The sequence below is a fragment of the Staurois parvus genome, unplaced genomic scaffold, assembly GCF_062004578.1.
Source record: "Staurois parvus isolate SC_StPar_1 unplaced genomic scaffold, SC_StPar_1.0 ptg000018l, whole genome shotgun sequence".
NCBI classification, from domain to species: domain Eukaryota; kingdom Metazoa; phylum Chordata; class Amphibia; order Anura; family Ranidae; genus Staurois; species Staurois parvus.
This window is the reverse complement of record NW_028317814.1, coordinates 24,846,481-24,863,412: the sequence shown is the minus strand read 5'-3', so window position 1 is coordinate 24,863,412 and position 16,932 is coordinate 24,846,481. Positions and strand designations below refer to the sequence as shown.

Genomic DNA, 16,932 nt, shown 5'->3' with positions numbered 1-16,932 from the left:
TATACATAATAGTTTATCAGCAATGAAAGCAGCCATGTTAGCTTTGCAAACAAATACAGATGAACTTGTCATACAACCACAACTTCCAAAGGGATGCTTAAAGGCTAAGTTTACCTTTCTGAGCATGTTCTATGTTACACCCATATTTAGGGTGTAACATGTTCAGCATCCATCCTCTCTCCCCCTGAATCTCCCTCTCTCTGTGACAGCGGGCGGGTGACCTTCTCCCTGCACCTGCTGTCATAAAATGAAAAAGCCCACACAGTTGTGTCATTCATTCACAGTGTTCTGTGAATGAATGAACTACAAATACCATCAGCAATTGCAGCGGCCGGCTTGCAGTCCACAATGAACTACGAGGGTGCTGGTGAGCGATCTTGTTGTTTATTGATCTTCCTGCTCTCAGTTAATTGCCTGCTTGTATGGGAGGTATGGGCAGACAGCTACCCTGAGAGTCTGCAGAAGCCTGACATTGCACCCACGATCTGTCGATTGTGGATGCAATGCTTTACAGACTCTTTAAAAAAAATAAGTGCATTTATTAACCTGCAAAAAAAAGGATTTTTTTTTTTTTTTTCTGAGAGGTGAACTTATACTTTAATGTAATACCAAAAAAGATTTCACATGGCCTTTCTTTGTAGATAATATGCTAATCTTGGACATACGGGTGCTGCTAGTACTGATAGTATGCTAATCTTGGTCATATGGGTACTGCTAGTACTGATTTGCTTTAGAATCTGCACCTTCGGCAGTGGTCATCCTTTATTCCTAATTCATCACATGGTCAGTCATTGACATAGACAAAGCGTTTGGATTAGGCCGTGCAACACTTGTTGAGCTGGGTGCTTTTTCTAAGACAGTGATACATTAATTAGTGAAGAAAGGAAAAGGATGAAAGCTCCAGACCAGGGGCAGACTGACAACTAATGGCGCCGCCGGGCAATAGGGAATCATGGGGCCCCTATGTCCTTGCCCACGCTCAAAAAAGCCTATAAAAAAGGGTACCAGGGGCATTTCATGGGGCCCCCTACTGACCCCGGTCCCTCGGGCAGTGCCCGAGTGCTCAAATGGTCAGTCTACCCCTGCTTCAGACCCTGCATCTTCAAAAACAAATAAAGCCAGCTCCTATATTTCTATCTTGATAGAATCCCTGTAAGAATGGTCATACATGAGCCAACTCAGGAATCGCCTTTGACATCCATTCCTTGTACAGCTTCCCTAAAAATCATTATTATATACAGCGTGCTTGAAAAACATCTATATGTATGCCTGAGCCGATCCCTAATATTTTATGGAGAATAGGCTGTAACCACACACATGCTGAATTGAAACATGCTAAGTTCATGACTAGGCTGTAGTGGAGCTATGATGGTTCAGACGATGGTCAAATGTCTGAACGCACAATGTTTTATGCAAGACATTTTCTTTTCCACAGGCAGTTTAACTCTTGCACCATGTCGGTAAATAAAGAACTGGCATACGACTATAGCATTATATATAAAAGTAGGCTGACCTCCTCCTTCTTCTGCTCATCAGTCTTCTCCTGGAGATAGACAGAAGAGGGGGCATACTTCTTGCTTGGGGCTTCTTTAGGAGCCTGGCTGACTGGAGAGAGAAATCAAACTGTGAGCCCAGGCAGAGGTAGCATATTGTAGAAGGATGCTATGAAATCCAGAATACACAGGCTGGAATTAGTGAGATGTGTAAATTTGATGAGAAAAAGAATTTGCCACTTTAAAGGAATCAACAGAGGCGATCTGAGTTACATCACTGTGAAAAAGCATTTAAAGCAGAGATCCACTCAAAAGTGGAAGCTCCGCTTGTTTGCCTCCTCCCCTCTCCGCTGCCATATTTGGCACCTTTTGGGGGGGGAGCGAGTACCTGGTTTTGACAGATACCCGCTCCCACTTCTGGCTCAGTTCACCGCGGCGAAGGGAGCCGGACATTCAACCTCCTCCTTCCTCCCGAAGTCTCCCGAGAACCTTCACAGGTCTCAGAAGACTGCCAGACCAATCAGAATGCGCAGCATGACTCGCACATGCGCAGTGGGCACCCGGCTGTGAAGTTGCAAGCTGTCACAGCCTGGTGCCCACAGTTGTGATGCCAGCACCAAGGAGAGAAGAGGCAGAGAAGGGACAGCGCAGGTGAGCACATCACTGGACTCTGGGACAGGTGAATGTGTGTTTATTAAAAGTCAGCTGCTGATTTTTTAAAAACACAAAACTGACTGGAACTCTGCTTTAAGGTATAGGTAATCTCTGACAATGGACTTTGTTTGTTCCCTTTTGGACTATTAAATACACTGTGAAAGTGTCCTTTGTGTGGTGCACTCCTTAAAAAACCTGCACAAGTTACCTTTGTGAACCACAACCCTCCCCCCTTTCATCGTTAAGGAAATTAGAATAAATGGAGGAGGTGTTCTATAGTCCTAACGCACTTCCTGTACAAACAAATTGCAACTACCCCGCATAACAGGCCTTTGCAGCAAGGAGCACATGGAAGGGCAAAGCATGTGAAACAACAACAAATAAAAATCCCACCTCTCTTACCAGCCAGAAAACAAACCAAATTTTCCTGTCTAACAATTCGCGTTAAAACCAGGGGGGAATACATTTGCAAATATATGCCTAAATTGTAGGGCCACTTCATGACACCCCAGTGTACTGCAGTCCTAACAGGTATGCCTGGAGGGAGCCCACTCTCCGTAAAGGCACAGGGGCACACTGGACACCCAGCAAATAGCAAAATGGCAGTGAAGGTGTCCACTGTGCCCTCTCACCAATTATCCAACAGTACAAACTAATGGTAACTGCCCGTGAAGTAAATTGCAAGATCCTGTGGGTATGTTTGTTTTTTTTTGCTCTCAGGTGCTAAATCCAGACTCCTGGGTGCTAAATAAATACAAGAGTGAAGGATGTTTAAGTATATCCTGTTGGTGAGGAGGTTTTAAAATGAACCTGCTGCTTTGTTCTTAAAGAAGGAAGCACAGATTTGTTTTAAAGAAAACTTGTACTGAGAGAAACATATAAGCTGCAATTTTTACCTACTTAGGAAAAGCTAGTTGTCTGCCTGCGTCTGGCATCAGTACTCTGAGTTATGGAACTGAAACCGGAATATAGTAGGGTGGGTGAGAGTGAAGTCAAAACTTCTGATCTGCATTCTTCTTCTTGATTGGTATTCCAGCAAGTACTAAAGCCAATGGATTAGCATGACAGCCAGATAACTAGCTTTTTCAGAACAAAGTCAGCAGTGGCAACCTACAAATTTCTTGGGAGTACAGACACAAGGAATGTCATGAGGAAAACTCTGAAACTGCCATTTTCCTTCTATAAATACTAGTTTCCTGGCTCTCAGGCTCCTTTGTATATAAAACTTTGTTACTAATCCAGGACATCTATGCAGATACAGACTTCTGACTTTTCCGGGATTCTGATGATTCGAATACTTGTCCTGGGTCAGTAAATCAAAACGTATTGAGACCACAGGTAGCCAGAAAACGTGAGTGCTTAAAACCAGGTCCAGAAATAGTGCACACTTCTTTAACCAGTACAAGCCCCTCTGATCATTGTCTTCTTCCTTGAGATGTTTAGAATATCAAAAAGGTACAAGAGAATGACCAGCAATCTCTATTAAAGTGGTCTCCAAACTGCAGCTCGGGGGGCCGGATGTGGCCCTTTGCTTGCCTTTATCTGGCCCTTGGGGCACCATTCCACCAACTGTCACCAGTGATGGAGCACCATTCCCTCTACTGACACCATCAATGTGGCATTATACTTCTCATTGTCATCAACAATGGGACACTATTCTTCTCACTAATGTCAACAATGGGACACTATTCTTCTCACTAATATCAACAATGGGGCACTATTCCTCTGATTAAAACTGATGCCAGGGATTTTCTACTCTCATCGGCTACAGTCCGGCCCCACTAAAGTCTGAAGGACAGTAAACTGGCCCTTTGCTTAGAAACTTTGGAGACCCCTGCTCTATTACCTGGAGTCATGCCTGCAGGACACAGATTAACTGTACGCTGCTGCTTGTCTTTACCACTGAGCCACTCTGCTGCAGACAGTGCTGGTTCCCAGGTCACACGGGTAGGGGGGAACACATCATCCTGGAAGAACTCTTTCTATGGATAGAAGATAATGTCACCACTTGTACACTGCTCAATTCAGATATAGCTGTAGAAATTTAGATTTTAATCATTTCAGCTTTCAGAGTGTCAAACATTTAGGCGCAAATCACATCCTTCCCGAAATGCCATGTCAAATTTTTATCAATGCAGATAGACAACAAAAAAGACCATCTATTACTGATGTCCAATAGGCATAATTTCACACATTTAAAGGTACCTGAAAAAATCAGCAGTGTTGATATAGGGACACTGCAAAGAACTAAAATTGTTAAATACCTATTGGCTTGTCACTATAACCATCTACATCACTGGCAAACAGAAATATGTGAGAAGTAGGAGGAAGCAGGCTAGATTAGACACTATATATATAAAAAAAAAGAAAAGCTGAAGCTTTGCCTGATCAGAACCTGGTATTTGTGCGGAGTGAGGATATTGAAAGTTGCTGCAAATACATGTACTTGCACTTTATGCTCGTCATTGGCTTTTTTTTCTTCTCTTTTTTTAACTTAACAGTTTAAGTTGACCTTATCACCACAGGGTCACATTTACTCATAGCGCAACCTGTAAAAATACTTACCTTTTTGGCAGCCCACAGCATCTCCGCTTCCATTTGCTGCAAATATTTGACCATCGACCTTGAATCGAATGCTTGTTCCCCCATCATAAAGTCTGGATCCTACTGCCAGCTTGTACATCACTACAGGCCATACAAGCCAGCTGGAAAAACCACAGTGGCCAGCTGGGAAAGTAAGCATTCGATGGTCAAATACCTGCAGTGGCAGGGGACCCTTTTAGTAACTGTGTCCCCTCTAGGATTTAAGTGTACAATCCAAATGCACACGTTCCTGCATTAAAAATGACTGTGTGTTCAAGTGGGTGCTGCAGCGACAGTCGGCTGGAACTGAACAAAATCAGCAAAAGGGAGAATGTCACCAGCACCGAGGATCACCAATATGGGTCCAAAAATGTTAATGAATGATCACATAGTTACAGCAAGGTAACATTTTGGAGTCTCGCAGGACCTCTTCATCAGGCATGTGACCTGATGAAAGGGTCCTGCGAGATTCCAAAACGTTGTCTTGCTGTAACTATGTGATCATTCATTAAAACATTTGGATCCACATTGGAGATCCTCGGTGTGCTAGCAACATTCTCCCCCTCTAGGATTCAGTCTAACAAATTAACTAGATTAAAGCTCACCATACACAAGTAGATTTTCATACAAACATTTGTACGGACATTCTAAGAACATCTGCTAATTTGACACATCTCATTTGAAAGTACTTCAAACTTTCAAAATTTAATATTGGAACAGATGGACTTTACAGAATAAAAACCACAAATACTCTTAAAAAGTAATTCAATAAAAAATTTTCATTCTGCTGCTTCGAATTTTTTTTGTCACTGTGGTTAAAAACAAATGCTGATTTGACCGCACTTACGATTTTAAAATCAAATGTTTTTAAAAGGAAAAATTAAATTCTAATATATGGACAACTTAAGATTGAGTAAGATTGATCTACTTCCCAAAAGCTTGCCGCTGATAATTTGAAGTGGAGTTTTAACTGTGTAACCTGCCTATACTGTGACAGCTATATCTTTCAGATGTACCTGCTGACAGTGTCACTTGTGTCTATGCACACACTATCCTTCTGTGGGTTTGGTGTATGTCCACTTTCCCGTCATTCCAATCTGCTGTGTCAGAGAGCCATCTTAGCTCTCTGAATTCCCAGATCATAAGAGAGATGGATATATGTAGATATGACAAAGGTCTCAATGGTGGTGCCCTTTTACATCCAACTGAAAAAGTTTGAGAAACACCAATCTAAGTGATTCTCACCTTAACACGTGGAACACAGAAAGCTACAGGTTCAAGTGAGCTAGTGCAAAGACGCAAAGCATGCAGAACCTCCACTTCCCGCACAGCACAGTCTGTTTTCCGCAAATACTGTAGACCCTGGAATACAAAATACAATATCAGAGTGCACTGACATGTACATTTAACCTGCTTCAGCTGTTTTTGCATTCCTACAGAATCATAAGGAGAGAGAAGGACTTCTAACATGAAAAAAACACATTGACACCGGCCCAAATAGTTACTCCAGAGTGAAAAAGACATTAAAACTCTGCATTAAAGTTTATTCTATTAGATTGTAAGCTCTTATGAGCAAGAGGAAAAAGGGTCAGCCGCACACCCATAGGACACACAAAACATCATGAATACAGGACCTGTTAACGCAGTGGTTTTCAACCTCCCTAATGCCGCGACCCTTTAATACAGTTCCTCATGTTGTGGTGACCCCCAACCATAAAATTAGTTTCGTTGCTACTTCATAACTGTAATTTTGCAGTGAGAGGAGTAGTGCCACATCATTGGTGTCAGTGAGAGGAGTAGTGCCACATCATTGGTATCAGTGGGAGGAATAGTGTCCCATCATTAGTATCAGTGGGAGGAACAGTGTCCCATCATTGGTATCAGTGGGAGGAATAGTGTCCCATCATTGGTATCAGTGGGAGGAATAGTGCCACATTGTTGGTGTCAGTGGGAGGAATAGTGCCCCATCATTGGTGTCAGTGTGGGAGGAATAGTGCCCCATCATTGGTGTCAGTGGGGAGGGGGAATAGTGCCCCATCATTGATAATAGTGTGGGGGGGAATTGTGCCCCATCATTGGTGTCAGTGGGGAGGAATAGTGCCCCATCGATGGTGTCAGTGGGGGGAGGAATAGTGCCCCATTGTTGGTGTCAGTGGGGGGAGGAATAGTTCCCCATCGTTGGTGTCAGTGGGGGGGGAGGAAATAGTGCCCCATCATTGGTGTCAGTGGGAGGAATAGTGCCCCATCATTGGTATTAGTGACACCAATGATGGGGCACTATTCCTCCTACTGACACCAATGATACTTAACTTGCTGACTCCTGCTCCAGCCTGGTCTCGGAGAAGGAAGACAGCTGACAGGTAAGTGTCTGTAGTGTGCAGATGGTGCTGCTGCAGCCAGGTATGCTGACTGTAGATGGGAGAGGGAGGCTCTCCCATCTACAGTCAGCATACCTGGCTGCAGCAGCACCATCTGCACGCTACAGATACTTATCTGCCAGCTGTCTTCCTTCTCTGGCCGCTCCCTCGCTCGATCTTCTGTGATCTTCGCGCTGCTGCTCGGCTCCACCTCTCCAAGCTCCACCTCCTCGCCGGTGATTGGCCGCCTGTGTGCCTCTCCTCTCCTGAGCTACAGTTCCGGCGGCCAATCACTGGCGAGAGGGCGGAGCTGTTGAGTGATCCCGGGGATGTGGCCAGATGACAGGGGCGGCATGTCATCCCGCGCACACATCGCGGCCCAGGGAAATGTGGACGTATATGCATGTGGGCGGACCTGCCTGGAGACTGATAGCGGAGCGGTGTCTCGGTTCCTAAGACCATTGGAAATATGTGTTTTCTGATGGTCTTAGGAGACCCCTGTGAAAGGGTTGTTCGACCCCCAAAGGGGTCGCGACCCACAGGTTGAGAACCGCTGTGTTAACGCGTTTCACACGATCTCGTACTTAAGCACGAGATCGTGTGAAACGCGTTAACAGATCCTTTATTCATGTCCTGGTGTTTTGTGTGTCCTATGGATCAATAAATATACACTGTATGCATCAATCCTCCGGTGTGCGGCTGACCCTTCTTCCTATTGCATTGTGTGGGGTGGCGAGCCAGAGCCTGCACCTGTTGTGGATTGATCTGGATTGTTTGCCTCTGTTCTTTGGATTCTTATGCAGGGCCCTCTTAATCCTCTTGTTTTGTTTGTATTGTAAACTGTATTGTCTCCCTTTATATTGTAAAGTGCTGCACAAACTGTTGGCACTATATAAATCCTGTATAATAATAATAATTTAAAGCCAAAACTAATTTTTTTTTAGGTTTTGAAGGGTTAAGGAGTCCTTGTGACCACTGAAATTGTTAATAAAGGGATAATCTTCTAATGAGGACATTTTCTCTCATCAAAACTCCCTGAAAGAGGATTTCCTGTACTTTGGAGAGATTTCACTTCTGGGAGATGAGGGAAATCTTCCCAATGGGGCATAGATAGCCAATAAAAATAACCTGAAGGTTTTTCAACCCTTCCCCGCTCTATACATAACTAGTTATACTTTAAAGTTTGGGTTGTTTCTGCCATGTAATTGTACATAAAAAAGCCTATAATGAAAACATTGGTGGTCTCACCTTGTGTGGGTCACCGGTCACAAAGTTGTTACATTCCAGGAAGTAAGGGCTTTCTGCCATCACCTCATACATGAATGATCTGGTGTCACCCTAGAAAGAAAAAAAAAATGACAGTACAATCAGTCAGAGGCTTTTGCTACTCCCTGACATCCATGGCACATGACCTGGGCCTTCTATTGAGTGTCCTTTGTTGTAACTGTGCTGCCATTCCAAGTATACTTTAATCTTTGTTTAACTTTGATTGTTTTTTTTTTAATATAATATTTAGTACATATATTCTCACACCTTACCAGTAACTACATTTTGTCCCACAGTTTCTATAATTTTTTTGTGTCGATCACTTTGGGGGTATATTTATAAAAATAATTTTCAGAGCTTTTAGCCCCTATATTCGTTCTGCACAAATGTTATTTTCTCTTCAGGTCGAAAGTTATTCTTTCATATACAGTGGAGTGAATCAGGAAAATACTGCATTATGGCAGCAGATGGAGCTGACGAGCATAGGAAATAACTACAGAGGTGTGTGAAAAATTTGCATAACTATTCTTCCATCAAAACTGAAAGCAAATTCATTCTGTGCAAATGGGGCAAAATCAAATGTTCGGAGGCTATATTCTCTGCAGATTGAACGTTATTCATTGAAAAAAAAAACCGTCTGAATGGGAAAAATTGCATTATGGCCACTAGATGGTACTAAGTATGCTCATTATGCAGAAAAAGCCCCATTCACATTTTTCTTTCAATAAATAACATGAATGATGGTGATACCACAAACTGTTTGCGAAGTCTGCTAATAGCTCACAGCAGATTTATCCATCTGCGCTGTTTAACCGCTTCCATACCGGGCACTTTTACCGCCTTCCTGCCCAGGCCAATTTTCAGGTTTCAGCACTCTCACACTTGAATGACAATTGCGCGGTCATACAACATTGTACCCAAACTAAAATTTTATAATTTTCTTCACACAGCTAGAGCTTTCTTTTGGTGGTATTTAATCACCGCTGGGGTTTTTATTTTTTGCTAAATTAACAAAAAAAGACCAAAAAGTTTGAAAAAAAAATACGTTTTTCTTTGTTTCTGATATAAAAGTTTGCAAATAAATAATTGTTCTTCATAAATTTAGGCCAAAATGTCTTTGGTGAAAATAACCCAAATTAGTATTTATTATTTAGTTTGTAGGAAAGTTATAGAGTTCACAAACTATGGTATAGATCTGAATATTGATCAATCCTGAAGTACTGACGGCCAATCTAATTTCTTGAGGTCCAAAAATGTCAGAACAGTACAGATATCCCCCAAATGACCCCTTTTTGCAGAGTAGACAGTCCGACGTATTTCATAAGAGGCATGGTGAGTTTTTTTAAGTTGTAATTTTTTTGTCATAATTTTTTGGAAATGAATAAATAAAATGGTTTTCACAATTTTTTTTTACATACTGTCACCAGTACAGTACAGAATCATCATATAACTGGCATGGCGGTGATCAGGGACACTGACTGGTGACAGTACAAAAAAAAAAAAATTGATAATTTTTTTTTATTATATTTTTTCTCTTTTTTAAGATTTTTTTTCATAGTTCACTATGACCAAAGTAGTATAATGTTACCATAGTAACATTGTACTACTTTGGGGAAGTGATCTATATATATTTTTTTTTTTTACCCAATTTGCTTATAGCAAAGAATTACTTTGCTATAAGGAAGCATTTACCTGAATGAAATTGGTTCATTCAGGATTTTTTTTTCTTTCTTAACTGTGATTTGGCCACAGCTAATCACATGACACAGCTGGGTTGTGATTGGCCCAGCTTGTGCTTGTGATTGCTATGACCATTCACAGCTAGCCACACTTGTATACAATGGATGGCATGATAGGAAGCCATCCATTGTATACAACTGTCATGTGACCTGCTGCGATTGGTCACAGCAGGTCACATGGTGCTGGCAACGGGACCGGTACACAGATCTGTATCCCATAGTTTGTGAACCTGCTGTGATTGGTCACAGCGGTCACATGGTACTGGCAACGGGACCGGTACACAGATCTGTCATCGGCCGTGTCCGTGGTACACGGCCGGTGACAGATCGCGCCGGAGGGACGAGGGTTTTTGCTGGCCGCCATTCGGCCATAGGCCGGGCGGGAAGCGGTTAATGTAGATGGAGGAATTGGTTCGTTTTTTTTCACAGGCTGAACAAAGGAAATCTATATATGTATGGCCAATATAAAGCCTATGTCACACTGGGATATTGTAGCAGTGATTGTTGGCTTCAGTAGCTCCTCATGTTATCCAATGCAGCTGCTGATTATCATGAAACACAAGGGATTTGTAGCTGACTAGGTGAGACCTGTAGTCAGCTATAGCAGCAAATCTGTAGCCAGCTACAAATCACCAGAGAAAATAGGCAGAGATATTTGTAGCTCGTACAGATCTCTGCTACAAAGTTACTAGTGTGATATGGCCCTAAGAAAACACACATAGAATATGCCTCTTTAGACGCAAGCTACAACATTTTTATTATACGGGAATGCCCGGCAAACAAAACACGTGATGATTATTTAGTCATGCATGCTATCTCCTTTCCAACCTATGTGCCACTTAGCACCTTGTGTTCCTTCTGTTGTACCTCCACCCATACTTGTGACCCCGGAATGCTTACCTTGCCAGCGAGCAGCAGGAGGCCGGTGTCCTGGTCATAATGCGGGATAAGTGTGGAAGGTGACACATCCAGACTGATGGTGGTGATAGGACCCTGTGACAGGTTTTCTGCATTATGCAGAGTCAGCTGGCGTTCACTTCGGCTGCAAAATAAAAAGTAATCAAAGAGAATCATAAGATGCCTCACTGCACATCCCAGTATATACTGAAAAGGACATTTAGGAAAACCTCTTACCTGTCAAACCCTGACACGAGGAGATATTTACCATCACATACCCAGAGGATTCGTGCCCCTCGGGCACCTTCTGGCCCAGCACCCTCCTGTTGAAATAATCAGAGCTCCATCACATACAAAGCTCTTCCCCACTATATAATCCAATGGCATCATATAGAGCATGTGTCCCTGAACTTTCTAAGCAAGAGGCCAGTTTACTCTCCTTCAGTTTTTAGAGGGGCCAGATTGTGATCAGTGAGAGTAAACGATGTCTCAGGCTTGGTAGTCAGTGGAAGTGAAAAAAAAATACGCCTGTAGTCAGTAGGAGGAAGAATAACACCTCATCACCAGTGTTAGTGAGAGGAATGGCGTCAATCAATGGTATCAGTGCGTGGAAGAATGCACAACTTTGGAATCAGTAGGAGGAAGAGGGGATGATTTTCCAAAACAGGAGAGCACAAAATCTGGTGCAGCTGTGCATGGTAGCCAATCAGCTTCTAACATCAGCGTGTTCAATTAAGCTTTGAAAAAAATAAAAATCTGGAAGCCGATTGGCTACCATGCACAGCTACACAAGCTTTTGCACTCTGCAGTATTAGTAAATCAACCCATAGGGGTTGATTTACTAAAACTGGAGAGTGCAAAATCTGGTGCAGCTGTGCATAGTAGCCAATCAGCTTCTAACTTCTGCTTGTTCAACAAAGCTTTGACAATAAAACCAGAAAGGTGATTGGCTACCATGCAGAGCTACACCAAATTTTGCACTCTCCAGTTTTAGTAAATCAACCCCATAGTGTTCCATCATTTATAACAATGGAAATAATAGTGCCAAATTGTTGGTGTCAGTGGAAAGAACAGTGCCCCATTGTTGGTGCCAGTCGGAGGAATTAAGCCCCACTATTGGTGTAGTGGAAGGAATTATGCGTCATTTTTGGGGGTTGATTTACTAAAAATGGAGAGTACAAAATCTGGTGCAGCTCTGCATAGAAACCAATCAGCTTCCACTTTTTTTTTTTTATTAATTCAACAAGCTGAAATTAGAAGCTGATTGGCTACCCTGCACAGTTGCACCAGAGTTTGCACTCTCCAGTTTTAGTAAATCTCCCCTTGGTGTCAGTGGGCAGAATAGTGCCCCAAGGGCTGGATAAAGGGCCACATCCAGCCCACATTTTGGAGACCCCTAATATAGAGGAACAGGAGAACAGGGAAGCATTGTGTTAACATCAGTCGGAATTACCTGCTTTGGAGAGTTGGAAACCCGAGGATCGTATATACGAATACGCTGATCTTTGCAGCAAGTAGCTAAATATTTGCCATCTGGACTCCAGGCAAGGGAGAAGATCTGTGAGGAAAAGAAAAGTTTGTTAACTCAGTAATTCTTTCTGGGCATAAATGGACAGATATTCCTCTAAAAGCAAAGCTTGTAAGGCGTTTGATAGTTTGACCTGGGAATACCTATTTAACAGCACCTTTGGATTTGGCTCCACCTTTATTTCTCTATTAAAAACTTTATAATCCTTTGGCTCAGATTTGCATACGAGGGTATAAATCATCTCCTCTTTCTATCAGACATGGTTGTCCACTCCCCCCCCCCCTACTTTTCGTGCTGGTAATTGAACCCCTCGCTATCCATTCTCACTCTGGTATTACGGGTATTCAATGTGGCTGATAGAAGCACAAGTGTGCCCTGTTTGCAGATGATGTCCTTATGTATATCTCAAATCCCCAGGTGTCCGTACCCAAATCTGCACACTTTGCTACATCAATTTTCTCAAGCTTCGGGACTCTCTTTATACTCTTCTAAAACAGCTGCTCTCAACATTACTTTATCCTCTTCAGAGGTACAGACTCTTAGAGACAATTACAACTTTCAATGGGCTACCCGCTCCCTTCCCTATCTGGGGGTTCATCTTACAACCTCCATTGCAACTCTTTGTGTGAATTATCCCCCACTCTTTAAACGGCTCAAAGGAGATCTTCGTCATTGGGTGGACTTCCCTCTATCTTGGTTCGGTAGAATTAACTCCATTAAAATGACTTTCCTACCTAGACTACTTTACATTTTTAGGACATTACGAATTGCAGTCCCCAGAGGAGAACTATTACGATTACAATCTAAAGTTCTTCATTTTGTGTGGGGTAATAAATGCCCCCCGGATAAATAAATCAACACTATACTCTCAGAAAATACATGGTGGCTTAGGACTTTCCAGCCTCCTGACTTATTTCCCCTTCAATTGATATCTACTTATGATATTTTGCTCACCCCAGCTGCTTCTCCATTAGCATACTCACTTAAACCCCATTGGGAAGAGGGCACTGGTATAATATGAGGAGGAAGACTGGAGTGAAATATAAGAGGCAAGTAAACGAGTATCCCCTAAGGTATCGGATCGCCTCACACAGTTATATATTATTCATAGGTCATATCTCACCCCAATACCCTTAGCTAAATTTTGCCCGTCTTGTAGCTCTTTGTGCCCTAATGCCTATTGGCCCAGGCACATTCAGTTACTTAATCTGCACTGTCCCCGAATCCAGGGCTTTTGGAAACAAATTGTTAAATTCCTCCATGACCACATGGGTTCTCCACTGCGACTAGATCCTAAGCAATGCCAGTTGGGCTTCTTCCTGGAATCTGACACGGACAAACATTCTATAACCTTTTTAAATGAAACCTACGATTACAATCTGAAGTTCTTCATTTTGTGTGGGGTAATAAATTCCCCTGGATAAATAAATCAACACTATACTCTCAGAAAACACATGGTGGCTTAGGACTTTGCAGCCTCCTGACTTATTTCCAAGCGGCCCACATATCACAGCTCTTTTACACTACAGCCAAAGGCCATAAACCCCAATGGGTTATTAGTGAAGCCCTGTCTTGTTATCCTTATGCCATTGGCTCTCTGATGTGGCTTCCCAATCGATTACGTCCTCCAATTTTATGCCATACATTATCTTACTCCTTAGCCGTCTGGAACAGACTGTGCATCCATAAATCTATATCTTGTCTTCGTACCCCTTTAGCCTCTAACTTCTGTAACCCTGAATTCATACCTGGGCTTACACCGCCCATATTTCAGTGGTGGATTAATAAGGGCTTTCTCCGTATAGGGAATTATTTAGATGGGGATCGACTGTACTCTCTACAACATTTTCGGGATAACCACCAGCTCCCATCCAGTGAGACCTTTCGATATAACCAAATTGTGTCCTTTAAACAATCTTAAATTGTTGAAGGAATCCCTAACGCTCACTTCCTTTCCACTTGAATCTAACTATAAAACACTTCTACGATGGTACTTGGTGCCCACACGCCTTACAAAAATACACCCTACCGCACTGCCTTCCTGTTTTCGGCGCTGTGGGCAGGAGGGAACCATGTGCCACATTTGGTGGCAATACCCTGTGGTGACTAGATTTTGGATTCGAATGTCTAACTTTATTTACTCAGTGACAGGAGTGAATATTCGTAGATACCCAGAGATAGCCCTTTTTCAAAAGTTACCTTCAGGAATCCCCAAAAAAATTGACCAAATTGATCCTTTACATGACCCTGGCTGCAAGAATCATTACTGCTAAACATCGGAAACGAACGGTGAGACCACTTGACTATGTTGAAAATAAAGTGAATTGAATCATGGTTAATTACAAACTCACCTGCATTCTCAATAACAATACATCAAAATTTTACAGAACTTGGGATCCATGGATTCAATACCTCTTCGTTCCTTAGGGGGACCATGACTGGCCCTCTTTTACTGCACTTTATCTTTTATTCTTTTTTTTCTCATTTTCTTTCTCATTCTTCCTTCATACTTTTTGTTACCTTTTGATATATCTGACTTTTGTACTTGACTACTGTTTGGTCATGCTCATAGAATTCTGTCCATTTTCACAGTTTATCATCTTTATCTGTAGATTACACCAGAGGGACTTCCTGGTCCCATATATTTAAGCAATGTTCAATTCCTCAGTCTCTTTGTACAATGCCAATGTCACCTATGTTCATACATGAATATTGTCCTAGAAGTTCAATATCTCTCATCTGTTGGTACTGTCAGTCTGTACGTTTGATATTTTCAATAAAAAGATTGAAATATAAAAGCAAAGCTTGTGTAGACAACTGACCATCATCACAGAGGTTGACAGAGCAAAAGGCTCAGTCATGATCTTCACACACTTGCTGTACTTTAATCTGTTCCTCAATTCCATCACAGAATCGGGTAAACCCACTGGGAGATTTTCCAGCAGGATGGAAAATCTTCCCATCTGATAACAAGCACCTCTGACCACAGGAATCACTCACTATCGCCATATATGTGGTTAAGAACTGTCCAATTGGAAGCTATACTCAAAATCAGGAACATACTTTGTAATTATTGGCCAGATCATGGACTTTCATAAATCTTATGTAGAATCCAAGACATGTATCACCAAGGGGGATAAATCATTAGCCATAAAAGGCTTTTCTCATAGGTGGTAGAAGAAAAGAATCTACTTTTCTCTACAATTATTGTGTCACTTTTTGTTTCCCCATCAGTAGTACAAACACAGTTACCTTATGTAAGTTAATCACGTACAAAATACTGCAAAAACCATAAACACACATACGGTCCATTAACACCGCAAATGTGTGAGATAAACAGTTTTGTGAACAGAAAAAAAATGAAAAAATATTGTCAATAAATAAGCAAGCAATAAATGGTTCTGAATATACCGCACGTGTTGGTTCTTTGTGAGCCGACGCTGTCTGATAATCTCACCTGATCTTTATGGCCTTCTAGAGTCAGCACATTTCTTCCGGCCTGCAGGTTCCATACACGCATTGTCATGTCATAAGAAGAGGAGACAAGGATATCCGAGGCACAGGGGTGGAATCGCACCGTATAGATCCGCTCATTGTGGCCTGTGGGATAAGGTGGTAAAGTCATTTATATTTCATTGGTGATGGTACTGTAGTACTGTGGCTTATGGAGGTCTGATATACATTTAACCAGATCAACATCCCTCTCCTTCCTGTTAGAATTCATATTTATGGCTCACTGTAGTTTCACAGTCTAAGCACCTCTGTATTGAGTGTTCTTGGGAAAAGTGTACACCAAGTTTACCATGAAGAGACTTGCTTACAATGGAGAAAGTATACATCGATAATTATCGACCGGTCTGCAAACATTGACTGCACCTAACATGATAAACATACACTAGAGGGTCAAAGGTTTGTGGATACCAGACCATCACACCTATATGAGCTGGTTGGACCTCCCATTCCTAAACCATGGGCTATAATGTAGAGTTGGCTATTACAGCCTCCACTCTGAGAAGGCTTTTCACCAGATTTTGGAGTGTGTCTATGGGCATTTGTTTCCCTTCAGGCAAAAAAGCATTTGTGAGGTCAGACACAGATATTGGACCAGAAGACCTGGTTCGAAATTGGCATTCCAATTCATCCCAAAAGCGTTCAGTAGGGCTGAGGTCAAGGCTCTGTGCAGGTCACTGTCTTCACAGAAAATTCATCAAACCATGTCTTTATGGATCTAGATTTGTACACAATGGAATGGTCATGCTGGAAGAGAAAATGGCCTTCTTCAGTTCCCCAAACTGTTGCCACGAGGTTGGAAGCTCACATTTTTTTTAAATGTCTTTATCTGCGAGTCACTAGAGGTGATTTATGGCAATGAACCCCATAAATTGATATCTACTTTTTATGATATTTTGCTCACC

General features: G+C 42.2%; 1 protein-coding gene across 1 annotated transcript in view; it reads right to left on the bottom strand.

Annotated features, from left to right (window-relative positions):
• Window positions 1-16,932, bottom strand: part of CORO7 (coronin 7) — a 304,171-nt gene that overhangs the window by 4,494 nt on the left and 282,745 nt on the right. Inside the window, exons 19-26 of the mRNA XM_089683334.1 lie at window positions 15,975-16,117; window positions 12,443-12,547; window positions 11,227-11,312; window positions 10,993-11,134; window positions 8,336-8,425; window positions 5,976-6,092; window positions 3,994-4,129; window positions 1,514-1,605 (exon numbers count right to left, since the gene is read on the bottom strand). Coding sequence (XP_089539460.1) covers window positions 1,514-1,605; window positions 3,994-4,129; window positions 5,976-6,092; window positions 8,336-8,425; window positions 10,993-11,134; window positions 11,227-11,312; window positions 12,443-12,547; window positions 15,975-16,117 — 911 coding nt within the window. The remainder of the gene's footprint in view (window positions 1-1,513; window positions 1,606-3,993; window positions 4,130-5,975; window positions 6,093-8,335; window positions 8,426-10,992; window positions 11,135-11,226; window positions 11,313-12,442; window positions 12,548-15,974; window positions 16,118-16,932) is intronic.